This window comes from Triturus cristatus, chromosome 2_2, assembly GCF_964204655.1.
Source record: "Triturus cristatus chromosome 2_2, aTriCri1.1, whole genome shotgun sequence".
NCBI lineage: Eukaryota > Metazoa > Chordata > Amphibia > Caudata > Salamandridae > Triturus > Triturus cristatus.
In genome coordinates, this window is record NC_140582.1 from 335,391,987 (window position 1) to 335,405,571 (window position 13,585).

Sequence of the window (13,585 nt, forward strand, 5' to 3'; positions counted from 1 at the left end):
ACGAGCCATTTCATCATGTGTATATATTTCTGGTTCATTCTTTTTAGCATTTCCAATGCACATATATACTTAGAATGCAATATTGCTTTTAATATGTACAGCACCTTATGCATAGCAATGGTTTTGTAATGCATTTTTAGGACTTATGTGTTTAGAAATGTTTTAGCATGTTTTAGCTAATCATGCGATACTCTCTTTTAGATATGTTTAGTATGTTTGGGATTTAGTAATGTCGTTCATACGAAACTGGAGTGGGTGTTATGTGTAGATTTAGAATCCGTATATAGGTTTTCCGATTTATGCCCTTATATAGGTACAATTCATATTGCCCTTATTTAGGCATAGAAAATCCAGCCCTTATTTAGGCACTGTCCATGCTAACCAAATACAGGCATGGTCTCCTACATCCGTCAATCCACGTCACAACGAGTTCTTGGAAAACCAGATTCTCAAGCCTTTAGGAATTTCCCTTGCTTGGATATTGATTTCTCCAAGAACTCATTTATTATGCATGAACATCTGTTCCTTAGGGGTTCATTCATGACATTCCTATGCCCGACTTTTACGTCAATATAGGCATTCCTAAACAGCTTCAAGGTATAAATATACCTGCACTTGCCGTAGCAAACCACGGTTCCGGTACGGTCCAGTTAGACTGCCTACTTGCGGTTCGCAATGGCAAATTCGGAAGGAGATCGAGTTCCTGCCTGATGCACTGACCAGATGATGTCATCCTCCTCGCAGAGAACCCAGCTTGTGTTTCTGACTCCCCTTGCGGGGTGTTAGATATTGAGACCCGGAAAGAGATTCCAACCTCACACATTCTAAGGTATGTAGCAGATTAGAACTTAGAGAAACTTTTGGCAACTCTTGGCAAAACTAAAACTATAGCTAGCTATACTTGAGAAAACAGCTTCTACTTCTTACCTCGTACTACACTTAGGTTAAGTACACTGGGGTAGAACTATTTCGAAGCATCAGATGAGTATTCACAATTTAGGCTGTGTTATTTATGTATGTATTTTATGAATATATGTCATAGCAACAAACCATGCTATTGCAGTATTATTTTATCTTACTGCTAACCCTGTATATTCGAGAAGTTTCTAGTGACCTCTGAGTTAGCTGGCACACACAAGTAATTAAGTTTATTGTACTCGATAGAGACATACTGACCTCAGTCCTATGTCAAAACTATTGTGTATATTATTCCAATGCGCAGAGCCTATCAGCGATATAGGAACTACACTACACCCCTGTGGTGAGATATATTCTCAGAGAATATAATTGCATAGTCTGAATATTACCATGGATATTCTAAGGCTAACTGCTGAACGAAGGGCTAAGGATTTAGAATATAGACCCAGATCCATTAGACAGACTTTGCTGCCCATCTATGATGGCAGTGATGATTCACACATTCAGCGGGATGCCTTCTTGAAACTAAGACAGTACCTGGGTCCAACAGATGAAGGAAGCTTTTCATTCATGTCCCCTGGTCCCTGCTAAATATTGCTAGATATTTCTCCAAGCATGTTTGGACCACGTGGAAGCTGGGCATGCTCTAAAAATCTCAGTCACTTTTTGGGAGCAAACTTTTACATCAGTATTGGTATTAAAGAAACTTTCCAAGCTTCTTTGGTGTACCAAACAAAGCTATTAATTGTTCTTGTAGAACACTTACAGCAATCTGCCAGAGTGGTAATTACTGTGATTTTTTCAGTTTCTGTTAATAGGCTCCCACGGTGTCAATTCTTTTTATAGTTTTAGTTGTTTTAAATATTTTTATTATTGCATTTTGTAGGTTATATAGCTCCACCCATATTGTAACTGCTTTGCATTCGAAACTTCCTAAATGGTTGCTCTCAAAAATATAAGACAGTGCCAGACGCACAAACATTTGATTTTGTGAGTCTCTAAATGTGATTTTTGTGACACACTATTAGACACTCGCAAAATTAAATGTACTAATGTGTTTCATGGGCAATTCCCAATGGGGTCTCAATTGTCCTGCCTCATCAATATTCATAAGACAGGTCGCAGTTTGTAACCCATTGGGAATGAGCAATAACACAGCATGTTGAGCAACAGCCAAAAAAGAGAGTTTTATATGTCAGGTCTGTATGTGAGAGAATCCAGTCTCACTCTCATCAAGCTGTGGCCACCCTGTAAGTTAGCATCTAAAATGTCAGCTGCTTTACAAATCAAAAACTACAATAACTGTAGAATAAATTCAGAGACTTTATTCAAAATTAAATAAATAAACACAGAAAGCACAAAATATGTTTCACTGACAAGACATGAGAGATTGAAATACAAAGTCCTTGCAGTGAGCTATATTGTCCTGTGTTTTTAGGAAAGTACACAGGAGAGAGCAGGGCACAGGGAGAATCGAGTACTAGAGTAAAATTGAAGAGCCAGCTCTTCCTGTCTTTGGCCACCGGGAGAGAATCACTTAGTTGGATGAAGACATGGTATTTCAGTGAGATGCGATCACATTTTTTTAAACAATAAATAATCAAAAATTAAATAACAATAAATAAAAAAAATGCATTTTACTGTCACAGCCCTTACGAAGTACTGATAAGGTTCTATGAATCATAATCCTATTGCTTCTGGCCAGCCAGATGCTTCTGTATTTGTGTTAGGTTAAATGGGGACCTCATTGTGCTGTGAGACATGACAGTATCTTTCATGATAGGAGAGGACAGGATTGACTCTTATTGTTTTATACAATGAATTGGTAATGTCCCTCTCCTTGATTAAGTAGATTTTCAATCTTGTGTAAAACAAGTTATGCTAAAGATAATTGCATTTAATGTTTTACTCCCACTTTGTGAGAGGGATGAATTTTGGCTGAACATGTTTACTGCAGGGAGGATGCCAGTAGTGAACAGTCTGCAAGGCTCTCTATCTCCTCCACAACCTCAATAATTGCTTGTGCCTGATCTTGGTGGAGCACATGGGTAGCATTGGAGAGGAACTTCTCTTGGAGTGATTCTTGGCTGAGGGGCTTCCTCCAGTGTCCATAGAAAGTGTCACATCTGCCTGTCATGATCTCTCCGCTCTCCAGGAGCAGCACTACTTCTCCGTACATCTTGTCAAAGTTAGCCACATTGTCTTCAGGGTGCTCCACCACCACCTTCTTCAATAAGTTAATGAGATCTGGTCTCCTAAGGCTGTCCTCACTGAAGGAAGAAATGCCCATCTCTCCATCGAGGAGGGCAGTGCAGGCGTTGAACTGGAAGGAGTGTCGCGCCTCGTGCTCAGACTCTGGGAAGGGCCTGTTGATATACTTGGAGACTGGGACCCTCAGAAGAACAGTGCGGATGGAAGCAGGGTTAAAGGAGCCCGTTATATTGGTGACTCGGTTTCTGACTGAGATGGCAGCGTCTGCCACCCAGTGCATGCCCAAGTGAGCTGGGAACCTCTTGAAGGCGATGTCTTGCTTCTCCAAGAGAAAGCTGTAATCTTGATCTGGCATTGCCAGTGACGAGGGATGGTAGTCACCATAAAAAGCACTGAACCCCGAGCAGCCGGGCACATCATCCAAGATAAGTGGGTTGGCTTCCATCCCACGGGCAGCTAGAAGTGCTGCTTCCATCCCAAAGCGGGTCGCATTGCCAATATGAAGAGGCTTGGCAAGAGTTGCAGCATTGGCCATAGGTGCCCCTGCCAGAGAAGCAGCGATCGCCAGAGCATGGGCACATTGTTCTGCACTCAATGAAAGGAGTTTTGCTGTAGCAGCAGCACTGCCCATAGTGCCAACAACTGAAGGAGGGTGGAACCTGAAGGAAATACAAAGTTCTGTGTCAGGCATGGAATAATGATAATACCAAAATGGGTTTAAAAGAAGGGTAATGCTAACAATAAGTGTTAACTACGGAAATGTACTTAAAGCACGTCAGCCATTAATGCTATCATGCAGTACGATGAAACATAGAAAATATGCTAGTATCTAATCAAGCATTTGGCACAAATCTAGTTACAGTGAACAGAAAAATTAACTTTATCATGTTTACATTGTATTTGTGTGCTATCCACATATATGATTTTCTTTGCATTATAGGTTCCACCTGCAGAGATTCCTGCCCTTTGTGCCCATCAGGCACACATCATATCATTCCACCTCTCTCACACATAACACATGGAATATTCTATCCTCTTTGAGCAGCATAACATGTCCTCGGTATACCGCAGTCTCGTGTGGGCATTGTGAGTTGGTCATGGGATATTTCTGATCTTTTAAGGCATAATACATACATTTTAGGGATATTGCTCGCTTCGTTGGAGAAACGCATGAGTCTTCCTTGCACCTCGATGCCCACGTTGAATGCCAACAGGAAGTCTGAGCCACTGGGTCGGAAGCCCACTGGCAACATCTGGGAGGCAGCCATTAGAGCCGGCAGCACAGCACCTGACGGGTGAGTGGCAGGGTGCCAAGTGTCATCGAAGTCCATGGAGTGACTCTGTTAGAAGAGAAGTAGAGGATTAGAAGGTCTTTAAAGAAGGGTGGGTCAGGAGGTGATGTTAAGCAGAGAGATTGTGTCATCGACTTATGGAAACAATTTACAGAAGTGTAGGATCCATATTCTAAGATTTGGTTGAGTGACTGTGCCATGCCCAATACAGACTCTTTACAAAAGTGGAAACAGACAAGATTGACCATTGGAGGAGACAGCATTTAAGTACAATTCTCATAAACTAATCGCTCTTAATATATGATGATAGATAAAATATTAGCTTTGAAAATCCTTACCGCTACTCCATTGACATATGCAGCCAACATAGGTGGGAGTCTCAATCCTTTCCTTCCGTACACAGAACTGATGGCAGACAAGGAGTACATATCCTGTTAGAGACAGAATTAAATTAGGAATAGAAAGTGCACCTAGCCACTTAGTAGAGAAACAGCAGAGCTTGTGAGAATGTGGGTTATTGAACTTTAAACACAGGATAATTCACCTAATACATGGTGGTGTCTATTAGAAGAAACACAGGAGCAGGCAAGGGGTCTCTGCGAGAAGATGTAGTGTTTCTGAAGGAAGGTGCAATCTGCTGATGTACTTTCTGGTTTGGACCCTGTCTGCCTTTAATTCATAGGATCTCAAGAGGATTATGGTCTAGAGGGTTTTAATTGCTGGGCGGTCCAAGGTGTGCTTTTTGTGGCCCACGTCTTTGGATGCATCAAAGGGAGGAGGTGAGCAGTGCTGGTCTAGAGGGTTTAAGGGATGGACATTAGTCTTTTATAGTGTTTTCCTTGTTGTGGTGCCTGTAGCTTTTTACATGGCAGGATCACGGGGATACAGTCACACTCTTGGCCGAAAAAGGGTTTTTAATTGTTGTATTTTGCATGGTATGATGTTTAGTGTGTTCAATGTCTCCTCTTACCTGGCAGTATCCCAGGGCGATGTTGAACACATGGGTCGTGCTTCCCACCAGACCAACCCCGATGCTGTCCAGGATCATACGCTTGCTTCGGTGCCGCACAGTTCGGGACAGGTGATCTGTCTGGACTCCATGTATGAAGGAAGCAAAGCTGCTAGTGACCGCCTTCTCCAGGGGGCTCCCCTCCAGCGCTGAATAAAGAGAAGAGACAGGATCAGAACTATAAGCATTCTGGGTTGGCATCAGACACAAATCCAGCTGATCTGGACCAGAACCAGATGTTGTTTATATGGGACAATCTTTACCCAGGGCTCTTGGAGTTCTAAACTGATATCAGACCCAAACCAGTGCTAGCAGCTCCAAAACAACACACTGAGACCATGGCATAAGGGACCCAAGTCAGGGTGAGTGACACCAGAATCGGTAACTGGGCATAGAGGATACAGAGTGGTCCAGGCCCAAGGAGTGTGACACCAGATCCAGTAACTGGGCCCAGGGTACACAGAGCGGCATCAAAACAGGGAGAGTGACACCAGGACCAGTAACTTGGCCCATGGGATACAGAGCGGTCCAGGCCTAACGAGAGTGGCATCAGAACCTGTACCTGGGCCCGGGGTATACAGAGCGGCATCAGAGCAGGGAGAGTGACACCAGATCCAGTAAATGGGACCAAGATATAGAGAGCAGTCGCAGACTGGGGGAAGGGACACCAGAACCATTAATTGGGTACAAAAATACAGAGTGACCTCAGACCAAGGGCAGTGAGCGCACACAGACACTTACCTTCCACTACTGCCGTGTGCACCTGTCTGGCCGACCTGAGGATGGCGTGTGGTTTCTGGAAGAAGGGAGAAACCAATATTAGCCAAATTGCTTTATTGCATAAGAACATGGAAGGGAGTGGACAGGGCTAAAAGAGAGGAACACAAGGCAACAGAGTCGAGAAGGGGAAGAGGGCAGAGAAGGGGAAATAACAGGAGAGATCTGAGGGTGGTCGCAGTTCGCAACCCCAGTCAGTCAAACTGCAGACAAAGATTGGCAAACAAGTAACTCCAGCCTGGCCCACGGGCAGTCTGAGCCTAGCAAATAAGCAATTCAAGGTTGGAACACAAGCTGTCCCAGCATGGCACATTCCTGGCATATTAGCAGGTAGAGCATGGTATATAAACAGCCATAGACTGGCACATGAGCTGCAGCACTGGCACCACAGCCACTCCATCACAGGGGGTGACCAACAGCAGCAGCACCCAGGGAGGACTCTGATAAATGATGCCAGCACCTTGGCATATGAAGTCAGCACACTGACATATGATGCAAGTACCCTGACATTACAGGAACCATTGTGCCATATTATGCCAGCACCTTAAGCTGGCACACATCGAATCGCAGCACTATGTCTAATGATGCTGGTCTTTTGGCCTGTGATGCCAGCAGGCTGTGAAATTATGCCAGTTTAGTACCACATACAACAGGTGGTCTCTGTTCTGGTGCAAGCATTCTGATTGGACGTTGGCAGTGAAGCAGTGTGAAGCATGATATCAGCTGGCACAGAGTGAAACTCTTTATTTTGCTTCTGCCGTAGATGCGAGAAAGATAATGTCTCTTGGGCCACAGTGCACCACCGAGGCACTATGTATCAAGTGGCACATGCATGCCACCCGGGACCCCGTATCTATATGGGCACAGTTTTCTGATCGGCTAAAATAAATTGTTGTTTCGAAAATTCCCCTTCAGGGATGGCTCGAGAACCTCTGGCTATTGTCAAACACTGTTTACATGTGTACATTGTGCAAATGTGCATTATTACACCTACTTAGGGAAACAGATACAATAAAGTCCCAAACTCCTTTCAGTGCAATCTGCGTTACTAATACTTAACGAGCAGTTTGTGCTTCACAGGCTGTGCTTGATAACAGCGACAGCGCTACAAACAACAGAACTGCAGCAAAACCCGAAGATGCTTTAAATATTACTGTCGCATTTCTGAGAATTATCCCGCATGATAAAACCCCCTGTCAGTGAGCATCGTTTAACAGACCTTAACTACCCGGGATGCTTCTGCAATGATCACAGTAGACAGACACGTCCATATCATGAACATCACAGAAACACACGACGAATGGTCTCAGAACTGGTGATATTAAAACACGTGGCAAAGTAAGAATAAAAGGTGCTCTCCTTTTATTCACAAATACATACATTTAAAAACGAAAAAAAACGTATTAAGAAGTATGAGAATGTAAAAAGTACATAAAGAGCATGAGAATGCCATGATGAAAACAACGAATAAACATTTGAAACCAGTAATATATACACATTCATTTTCTAATAAGTAAATGCACTGTCTGTTGTATTTTAATAGATCTCCTGCTATTAAAAAAACAATACATGAATAGCGAGATCGGGAGAAAGGGTTTCAACCAACCTAAGGGGACTTTGGAAACAAATTATGCCCCCCAAACAGACGAACAATATACAAATCCAGCCATTAAGGCTGCCAAAACCTGATGCCTGTAGCAGGGGCTCACCTGGAAGGCGCATTGAAGCATGTTCTGCACTGGTGTCTGCCTCTGTCCTGAGAGAAGTGTTCCCTTTTTCTGAAATCAGTTTCTGTCTTTCGAGATGGACCTCCTGTGCCCCGCAGTCTATCTCTGTCGACCGGAGAGGGGAGTATTTTGTCTCTGTCCTGGGACAGTCCTTCGCTCTGCCTCGCTCTCTCTGGTGCTGACAGGCAGGGGCAGGTGAGCTCCTGGTGTTGGCAGTGTCTCTCCTGACAGAGGTTATATACACTTAAGAGGCACGTGAGATCCCCCGCCGGGGAGCCCTGTAGAGAGTGACGTCAGTAAAAGGGGAGGGAGAGGTGTGACCAGCGCCAGGTGTCAACCTCTAGGAAAGGCCAGAGACATCTGGGAAATTCCCGTAGGAAATAACGTAGAAAAGACAAAAGAGAGAGAGAGGGGCCCGTGGGAAATACGTGGAAGACACCCCAAGCTGACCCACAGTGTCCGTGTTACGGTTACCCTCACCTGGATTCCCTAAAATGGAGGATGAAGTAGTGAATTTAGATTATACTAGTAATCGTGATAGTTACAGTGCGTGTGCACGCGCGCGCAGTTCACTCAAGGGTTTTGTAAATCACCCGTGAGGGTCTCGAGGCATATCTGTATGTTTCACTGCATGCCTATCAGATGCCTATACATCATGATCTGCGCATGTATGTATTTATGAAATACCCACTTGCATTTACAATAAAATATTTATTTACATTCACACATTTGAATCCAACTTAGTAAATAGTTCATGCTACACCCTGTCTAATACTTTTATTTACATTTATCATTTCTCTACGTGAGTCCGTATGTGTTTGTACGCATTTCTTTAGCTCTCTCTAGATGACTCTGTGGCTACAATTCTAAGCATCTCTCTAAGAATATACCGTCGATTTTAGTTTCGAAAACAACAGTTACATTCACACATTCGAACCCACTTTAAATAATTCCCGCAAACCCCACTCTCATAAGTTAAGGGAAACATAAATCATATTTATAAGGTAAGGCATACCTAAAAAGTTAATATTTCCTCTGTGTTTTCAATGATTGGAACGTATTCTTAATAACAACAGACTTTTAACTGTAATAATTTCTCTTTGGAAACCTATGATGTCATATCTCAGACGCGGAAAGGTAGCAGACGGGGGGATGAAAATCCTGCTTTAATTCCCTTTAATAACTTTAAAACCCCGAAGAGCAAGTTCCATCTCTTTTGTTGGGGAGGGGGCAGGAGGCGGACGTTTTCTCCAAATAGTGCCCCCCGCCCTGCAGGGAGCTCCACTCTGTTTCCGAAGTTAGGAAATCCCGAAAGTTACAGACAATAAACACCTATTTTGGGTGTCCTTCTGTAGGGACGGTTCAAACCAGCTCCCCCTGCTCGCCTATAGAGCTGGTTACACAGGTCTGCGAATAACCTGGAACCACAAGCGACAGCACCTCGGTCTAAAGAGAGACAGTCTGGGATGTTCATGGACGGAAGAGACTTCAGAGCAGGGGCTGCTGTACCTCAACACAACACCACACACACACCAACAAGCAGTACAACTGGTCAGCAGATGCATGAACACTTCAAATTACGGAGCACTGAGAATGAAGGGGCATATCAACAAGGGCTTTATCTCTGCTTTTTTGGCTTTAAAAGCCAAAAAAGCAGAGATAAAACTAGCGCCCTATCAACAACAGGGTGCTAACATGCAAATTTGCATGTTAGCACCCTTTTACTCTACGCTTCCCCTTGCATCTCTAATGAGATGCAAAGGGGGCGTTCCAGAGTAAAATAATAGGAGAAATGTCGCTAAGCGACATTTCTCCTATTATCAAGAATGTCGCTAACCCTGTTAGAGACAAAAAAAGCAGCGCTAACCGCGGTTAACGCTGCTTTTTTACGTCTGGTATTTTTATGACTTAGCCATGATATCCAATGGAAGGAGGATATCATGGCTAAGTTTGTCTGTCCCTATCAACAAGGTAACGTTAGATTATCGCTGGGTTTCCAGCGATAATCTCACATTAGCCTGTTAGCGTGAGGATTTTTATCGCTATTGAGATAAGCGTTGCTAATAGCACGCTATCTCAGCGATAAAAATTCACGCTAGCCGGCGATAATTATCCTAGCGCTAAGTGCGCTTAGAGATAATTATCGCCGGTTGTTGTTGATATGCCCCATAGTTATTTAGGTTTTTGAGCAGCTATAAATAGCGCTCTAGTTCTGCGTTCAGTGCGCTATGAGATAAAAGGTAAAAAGAAGGTGGGGGGGATAGTTAGGCCGTGTAGTAGACAATAATTCTTGGGCAAGAGGGTGGTTGGACTCTTCTGGTTAGCAGATCTCAGATGTCTACTCCGGTAGGGTGGCCAATTGGCATGGGTGCAAATTCAGGACGGTGAGTGTAAAAATTTAGGACAAAGGATCAAAAATTCCGGACAGAAGGTAAAAACTCAGGACAAAAATTCAGGACAGAAGGTCAAAATTCAGGACAAAACTTTGGGACAAAAGGTCCGTTTTACAGACACATCAGTGCCACTGTGAGATGTAAAGCGTCAGGCAATGGCTGTAGCTAATTGGGACCTGCAGTGCTGGGCTACAGTGCAGTCCCCCGAGTGGCCAGCTTTATGTTTCAGATCCCTTCAGGTGTTCCATGTCTGTTCAGCTGGTGATGAGTGGATAGGGGCTGGTACAGTACTGAGACCCATAGCGGACAGGTCTTGTGTGAGGGTAAAAGCAGGAAGCAGGGAAAAGGAGTTATTAACCAGCCTGCATTCGCTATAAATGGCTGCACACTGCTTAATGTGATAGTATTATTGTGGGTTAGAACGGTTACATAGGAGTTGACATTACTATATAATGCTCTGGCTAGCCATATATCAGCCCTCCTTATTTTGCCTGTATATGGGAAACAGTATACTGATTGAGCCATTTCATTTCTGTGAGCTGCCAAGTGCAGATTCTCATTAAATCCAGTATTTGCAAAGTGCGAACAGCTACCCAATGGCATCCTGGCGCTGGGGGCCGTCGGGAAGATTAAGCAAGCTATTGCCCAGAGTCACATGTTGCTGGGCTGACCTGCCACCGGTGCCGGGGATCGAACCATGAGCCCCAGATTCCAACGTCAGTCGCCCTGGCCGCAGCTCCTCACCTCTTCCCCTTCATTGATGCACAGAAGTGTGTTACAGACTAGAAACTGTATTTGTTGTTGAGGCAGTATTGTAGGTCAGAAGGAGGCACTGCCTTTTACACACAGAACATTTTCTATTGAATGGAAGCAAAATGCCAACATGCAGTTTTACTGTTAAAATATATAGCGCACAAATACTAATGTATGTAAATGTGGTTTCGGCAAATATGTATCATTGAACATCACCAAATAAAGTGTCTTGATAGCTTTGATCCTATTAAAACACTGTTTCCAGCACACTTCTGAATTACAAAAAAGTGGCTGCAAAGTTCCTGGTGCAATTAGAAAAGAGGCCGTGAGACCAGCTCTGAACCCTCCCGTAGTAGGCCAATGGACTGGCATATCCTTGTTACATCCTCGAGGAGGTTGGGGCGGGAGTTAGCTTGACCTGTATGGAGTGCTGTCAAACTAGCGTTTTTATGTGCTACGGCAGTAGAAAAAGCACCACACTATAGTAGCATGCATTCATCCTTAGTGTCATAGCCCTGAACATCCTAGCGCTTCTCCATAGCAGGTTCTACGAACTGACCAGTCGTGAGCCCTTTATTCCTTCATTAAGTCAAATGCTGCACACGTTTTAGACTTTTAAGATGATCTGTCTTGTTAAAGTATTTTATTTACTGATTCTACTATGTATAATGATGGTTTTATAAGATTTAAAAAAAATATTTTTATAGGGCTGAATTTATGAATTCTGTACTTTTCTGGTCTGATGACCGAATAAAGTTTTATTGATTTTATTATTCAATTGTATTATTTTCTAAAGCATAGTGAATGATGACCTTACTGTGCACCAGGATACGACAATCTTTGATGGGGCTCTTTAATAATTCCCTCACTGTCACCAACAGTGCCTCTATCTCAGATGTAATCAATTTGTTTTATGGCGCCTGTCATACCAGTGTACGTTCCAGAGCACTTTACATCACACATACACATACAGAGAAAATGAATCGCACGTGTGTAAATCAGTCTATAGAAAATGTTACATAAGGCAACGGGGACTACAAGGTGTAGAATGCACGTCCCCCATACTGGTAGGCATTTTGTGAGAGTGCTTGGGCTGAAGAAGGACAAACTCAGGATCCAGAACATTACACAGTAGTTAGCGTTGACTTCAATTATAAGAATTTATTTCTACCCAAACAAACCCTTTTTAGCAACATCAGGATAATGAAAAACTGGGAAGAAAACATAACTTTGTAACCTGTACCATACTGCTTGCATGCAGCTCTTTGATGGCAGTTCATAGCTCACTGTTCTAGATTACGTATGTAACTTATGAACTGCACAGTAACAAAAAAATCTCAGTGACAAAAGCAGTAACCCACTGAGCTTTGCACATAAAATACTATACTTTGATATGCATGGTACACATTATTTGCAGCAGGCATATTAACCCTCTGTGCTACCTTATATGATTCAAAACTGCCAATAAACAAAACTCCCATCTCTCCCCAGTGGGTACATTAGTCATCGGAGTTATCTTGACACTTGTATGTTGTTGCCTGAAAACTGATGGATATACAAGAAACTTTCAGTGCCAGCCCCGAGTAACAGCCCCCCCTTCCAGCCTCCCAGGGAAACGCCCGATGCCGGGTCCGGCCAGTCTGGCATTACTATCACCCTCCAATGGGGCCCCTCATCTTCACATAGACCCTCTCTCACATGTATTTAATTTCTTTCATAGTGCTACTCATCCAAAGTATGTACGGCAAGGTGTTGGACTGCGTTACATCACACACATATTATATAGAGACAATGACTCATAAATGTCAAAGTCAATGTATAGGAAATGTTACTTAAGACAATGAGGGATACAAGGTGTAAGAGTCAGATGTCATCAATACTGGTAAAACAAGAGAGAGCGCCAGTGCTGATGGCTATTTGACGGCTCCATTCTTTTGTATGTTTTCTTGGTTGGAGTAGTCCTTTGGTTGTTTCAAACTTGAGTCAAATTGTAACCATTGGCACTTTGTTTTGTATTTTGTATGGATGTGTGTGTTGCTGAATGAGGAATGGCGCATGAATGAATGTTCAAATCTGTGCTTGAGCCATATTGGCAGTTCTACATGATATTGTTTAACATTGTTGTCTGTACTTGTTTTTTCCCAATAAGTGTGTTTGTAAAATTTTGGTGTCTAGTTGTTTGTCAAATGATTCCTTTTTAAAAAAAAATTCTTTGATATACTAAAAAACTTTTGAATTAAATACTATTAATTAGTACAGACGTAGTCACTGCATTTTTCTTCTACGTTCCATTCATTTATGTCAAATAGCCATCAGCACTGGCGCTCTCTCTTGTTTTTTCATAAGTATCGGCTCAGCCTTGCTGATCAGAGCCACACCCATTCTTGTTCCTAATCCATACTGGTAGGCAGTAGTGGAGCGTGGGTGGGGCCATAGGGACATTTGCTCCGGTCACAATATTCTCAGGGGTGCAAAATTTGAAAAGAAAAATAAATTGTGGTGGAA

General features: G+C 43.1%; 1 protein-coding gene across 1 annotated transcript; it reads right to left on the minus strand.

Annotated features, from left to right (window-relative positions):
* Positions 1 to 2,312: 2,312 nt before the first annotated feature.
* On the minus strand, positions 2,313 to 8,134 carry LOC146862228 (cis-aconitate decarboxylase-like). Its single transcript, XM_085643238.1, has 6 exons — positions 7,917 to 8,134; positions 6,172 to 6,226; positions 5,392 to 5,579; positions 4,760 to 4,852; positions 4,264 to 4,469; positions 2,313 to 3,788 (listed from the first exon to the last, which is right to left on the minus strand). Exons 1-6 carry the CDS (start codon positions 7,935 to 7,937, stop codon positions 2,867 to 2,869), a joined length of 1,485 nt encoding a protein of 494 aa, XP_085499364.1. The 5' UTR covers positions 7,938 to 8,134; the 3' UTR covers positions 2,313 to 2,866.
* Positions 8,135 to 13,585: the final 5,451 nt, after the last annotated feature.